The 5,000-nt window shown below is 51.0% G+C and overlaps 1 protein-coding gene across 1 annotated transcript in view; it reads left to right on the top strand.

Annotated features, from left to right (window-relative positions):
* plac8l1 (PLAC8 like 1) overlaps positions 1–1,840 on the top strand; it is a gene marked incomplete at both ends in the record, with an annotated part of 2,000 nt that extends 160 nt beyond the window's left edge. Inside the window, 3 exons of the mRNA XM_080549968.1 lie at positions 1–54; positions 791–927; positions 1,709–1,840. The exon at positions 1–54 is cut by the window's left edge and continues 160 nt beyond it. Of these exons, the coding sequence (XP_080406094.1) occupies positions 1–54; positions 791–927; positions 1,709–1,840 (323 nt within the window). The remainder of the gene's footprint in view (positions 55–790; positions 928–1,708) is intronic.
* Between the last annotated feature and the right edge of the window lie 3,160 nt (positions 1,841–5,000).

Here is a 5,000-nt window from a genome sequence, read left to right as displayed (position 1 = left end):
CGGGGGGGGACTGGAGTACCGGGCTGTTTGACGTGTGCGGAGACCTACACACCTGTAAGAGACCTGGAGGGGTGTGTGTGTGTGAGTGTGAGTGTGAGTGTGTGTGTGTGTGTGTGTGTGGGGGTGGGGGTGGGGGTGGGGGTGGGGGTGGGTGTGAGGTGTGAGTGTGAGGTGTGAGTGAGTGTGTGTGTGTGTGTGCATGTGGCTCAGGAGGTAGAGCCAGCCGGCGTCTAATGATCACAAGGTCGGCAGATCGGCGGTTCGAGCCCTGGCTGGCCACATGTTGAGGTGTCCTTGGGCAAGACACTGAACCCCGAATTGCTCCCAATGAGTGGGCCGGCCGGCGCCTTGCATGTAATGGTAGCTTGCCGCCATTGGTGTGTGAATGAGAGGCCGTTGTAAAGCGCTTTGGAATAAGGCGCTATGTAAGTCAGTCTATTTACATTTATTTTATTTATTTGTCTCCCTGTCTGTCTCCCTGTCTGTCTGTTTGTCTGTCTGTCTCCCTCCCTCCCTCCCTCCCTGTCTGTCTGTCTGTCTGTGTCTGTCTGTCTGATTGTGTCTGTCTGTCTGATTTTCTCTGTCTGTTTGTCTGCCTGTCTATCTATCTGTCTGCCTATCCATCTCTCTCTCTCTGTGCCTGCCTCCCTGTCTGTCTGTCTATCCTCCCTGTCTGTCTGTCTATCCTCCCTGTCTGCCTCCCTGCCTCCCTGCCTCCCTCCCTCCCTCCCTGCCCCCCCCCTCCCTGCCCCCTCCCTCCCTGCCCCCCCCCCCCCCCCCCCCCTCGCAGGTGTGCTGGGGGCCGTGGTGCCGTGCTGTCTGGACCTGACCCTGGCCCACCAGTACGGGGAGTGTCTGTGTCTGCCCCTCCTCCCTGGGTCCACCCTGGCCATGCGCACGGGCCTCAGAGAGAGGTACAAGATACGGGTGAGTTAGACCCCCGCTGGAGGGGAGGGGGGCTGGAGGTCAAAGGTCAAAGCCAGTCATTCACAAAGCAACTGGCGATTTCATCATGTCAAACTTTCATCATATGGAAGACTCCCTATACACTGTGTGTGTGTTTACATGTTACGGTACATGTGGGAAAACGGTTTAAGTCGGCATTTCCCAGGACATGCCAGCATAAACTGTCGACTTGGTACATGCTAGCATGTCCCGGGAAATGCCGACATAAACCGTTTTCCGTATGTACCATAACATATATACATGTGTGTGTATAGATATGTCTGTGTATATACATTGCGGTGACCACCACTTTGGACCAGATAAACACACACACCACCCAGGTAGGAAATGACACAGAGACCGGAATGCAGTTAAGTATTTAATTAGAAAAGAGGCAAAGATGTCACTGAAGAAAGTCATGTCCATCTGAAGCTCGCCTCCTGGCGTCTAACAAGAAACGAAGGGCTCCTCTTAGGGAGGGCAAAAAGGGGGGACTTGGTACTCCGTTCGGGGGGACACGCCTGTGTCTTGTCCCTCCATAGCCCCTCTCCCGTGTGCCAGCTCCTCTCCTCCTTATGTGAGCCTCCCGTGAGGAGGCACAGGTGTGGCACGTCAGGCTAACCAGCCTGTGGTCGGCTCTCTCTGCCACCCGGCTGATTGGGGAATGGAGTGCAGCTGTGTGGTCATTGTGTGAATCTAGATGGTACTTGGTGGGGGTCACCACAGTGTGTGTGTGTGTGTGTGTGTGTGTGTGTGTGTGCAGGGCAGTGTGTGTGAGGACTGGACCACCGTGTGTTGCTGCTACCCGCTGGCCGTGTGTCAGATGATCAGAGAGACGAAGAGGAGGATGAAGAGCCAGACATACCAGGTGTCCACCGCCCTGGAGAGCTCCTGAGGGGGGGGTGTGTGGGTGTGTGGGTGTGTGGGTGTGTGGGTGTGTGTGTGTGTGTGTCATGGGCGAGCCGTCATAATAAGCTTTAAATGCGCCGCATGCCCAAGCCTTTTAATAAAAAAAAGCATTTAAATGTTGTTGTCTCTCAGTGTGTTCCATCGGTTTGGTTTAGAACCGCTGTCCTGGTGTACAGATCTATCCCATACTGTCCTGGTGTACAGATCTATCCCATACTGTCCTGGTGTACATATCTATCCCATACTGTCCTGGTGTACAGATCTATCCCATACTGTCCTGGTGTACATATCTATCCCATACTGCCCTGCTGTACAGATCTATCCCATTCTGCTGCTAATGGCAACGCTGCCAAACAGACAGCTTACCTCGCCATGCGCTCTGTGATTCCGAGTAGTTACAGTGCAGTAGGCCTGTTTACTGAATGTGGTCATTTTGATAGGCAAAAAAACTGCTGTGAACCAGCTTATCCATAAACACATCACCATCACCATCATCATCATCATCATCATCATCCTCCTCCTCCTCCTCCTCCTCATCATCACCATCATCATCATCCTCATCCTCCTCCTCCTCCTCCTCCTCCTCCTCCTCCTCATCATCATCATCATCATCATCATCCTCATCCTCATCCTCCTCCTCCTCCTCCTCATCATCATCATCATCATCCTCATCATCATCCTCCTCCTCCTCCTCCTCCTCCTCATCATCCTCATCATCATCACCATCCTCCTCCTCCTCCTCCTCCTCCACCTCCTCCTCCTCCTCCTCCTCATCATCCTCATCCTCATCCTCATCCTCCTCATCCTCCTCCTCCTCCTCATCATCACCATCATCATCATCCTTCTCCTCATCCTCCTCATCCTCATCCTCATCATCATCATCATCATCATCATCATCATCCTCCTCCTCCTCATCCTCATCCTCCTCCTCCTCCTCCTCCACCTCCTCTTCCTCCTCCTCCACCTCATCCTCCTCCTCCTCCTCCTCATCCTCCTCCTCCTCATCCTCCTCCTCCTCCTCATCATCACCATCATCATCATCCTCCTCCTCATCCTCCTCCTCCTCCTTATCATCACCATCATCATCATCATCCTCCTCCTCCTCATCCTCATCCTCCTCCTCCTCCACCTCCTCTTCCTCCTCCTCCACCTCATCCTCCTCCTCATCCTCCTCCTCCTCCTCCTCCTCCTCCTCCTCCTCCTCACCATCATCACCATCATCATCATCATCCTCCTCCTCCTCCTCCTCCTCACCATCATCACCATCATCATCCTCCTCCTCCTCATCCTCCTCCTCCTCCTCATCCTCCTCATCCTCATCCTCCTCCTCCTCCTCATCATCATCATCCTCATCCTCCTCCTCCTCCTCCTCCTCCTCATCATCATCATCCTCCTCCTCATCATCATCCTCCACCTCCTCCTCCACCTCCTCTTCCTCCAACTCCTCTTCCTCCTCCTCCACCTCCTCCCCCTCCTCCTCCTCCTCATCATCATCCCCCCATCCAGTGTGTGTCAGAGTTCCTCCATTGATCACCAGTCACTCTCTGTTCATTACATTTCTGCCAAAGTATGAAAAAAAAAAAAGAAATGAAAAAAGAAATTACCCCCCGTCAAAAAATAAAACCAATTTGCATATCTGTATTATTCTCTTAGTATTCTATTATTTCCTGCCTCCCCCGAGGCTGACAGTCATATTAATGTAATATTTAATGTATTTAACGCCCCGCCTATGAACCAGGGAAACGCCAGCCTGGTTCTTTGCGTATGAAAGTGTTTTTAACGCTGAGAGGAAACCCTGGCTGTTGTCCAAAGGCCGAATATGAATATGCAACACATTAATATACACACAATCTTAATATACACACCCTTAATACACACCCTTAATACACAACCTTAATACACACTACCTTAATACACACACCCTTAATATACACTACCTTAATACACACACCCTTAATACACACACCCTTAATACACACACGCATTAATACACACAACCTTAATACACACACTCTTAATACACACACCTCTGACTACACACAACCTTAATACACACACTATCTTCACTATCTACAGTGGCGGGGGGGGGAAATAAGTATTCAACACATCAACAATTTGCTGTGTGTGTGCTGTGTGTGTGTGTGTGTGTGTGTGTGTGTGTGTGTGTGTGTGTGTGTGTGTGTGTGTGTGTGTGTGTGTGTGTGTGTGTGTGTGTGTGGGGTGTGTGCAAAAAGATAATTTCCCCTCTGGGATCAACAAACTATACATGATTCATAAGGTTCAGATATAGGAAAAGTTAGGATATTTATAGCATAGAGTACAGCACAGTGTTTTATTGTATAGTAGTATAGTAGATAGTGTACATAGCCTTTATTTATGTAAACCAGCTCTTTTCTCTTTTTTATTTTACCCGTGGCTCTTGTTTTTAGTCTTTTTTTCTCCTAAATTTCGTTGAATGGTACCTGTACTGTATTAATGACAATAAAGACCATTCATTCATTCATTCATTCATGATTATCAATATTATTATTAATGAGGTGTTAATAACCTGGTAATAACATAGTAATAGAGATGGTGTCAGGCCACGCCTCCTCCAGTGGTTTAACATGGAGCAGTCTCAGTGTCTGTTTGGCAGGTGAGCCCCTACACACACACACACACACACACACACACACACACACACACACACACACACACACACACACACACACACACACACACACACACACACACACACACTCACACACACACACACACACACACACACACACACACTCACACACACACACACACACACACACACACACACACTCACACACACACACACACACACACACACACACACGCCTGCTGTACCCCCCCCCCCAACCCCCTCCTTCTCCCTCACACACACCAGCAGCAACCACAGCACGGCAGCTGCATTTACCCCCGGCATCCAGCAGAGGGCAGTGTTGCCCCAGAGCTGTGTTCGGACGCTGCCTGGCTGCCTGGCCGCCTGGCCGCCTCGTGGGTCTGAGTGAGCAGGAAGACTGTGTCCCTCCTCCCTCTCACGGGGGAGCGGGGATGGGGGAGCGGGGGGGGGGGAGACCAGGTGTGCAGGTGACACTGTTGGTGCGCAACGAAACCCCCCAAGGGTATATGGGGAG

This window comes from Nansenia antarctica, assembly GCF_963989245.1.
Source record: "Nansenia antarctica genome assembly, chromosome: 20".
Lineage (NCBI taxonomy): Eukaryota > Metazoa > Chordata > Actinopteri > Argentiniformes > Microstomatidae > Nansenia > Nansenia antarctica.
This window is presented reverse-complemented; position numbering and strand designations above follow the sequence as displayed.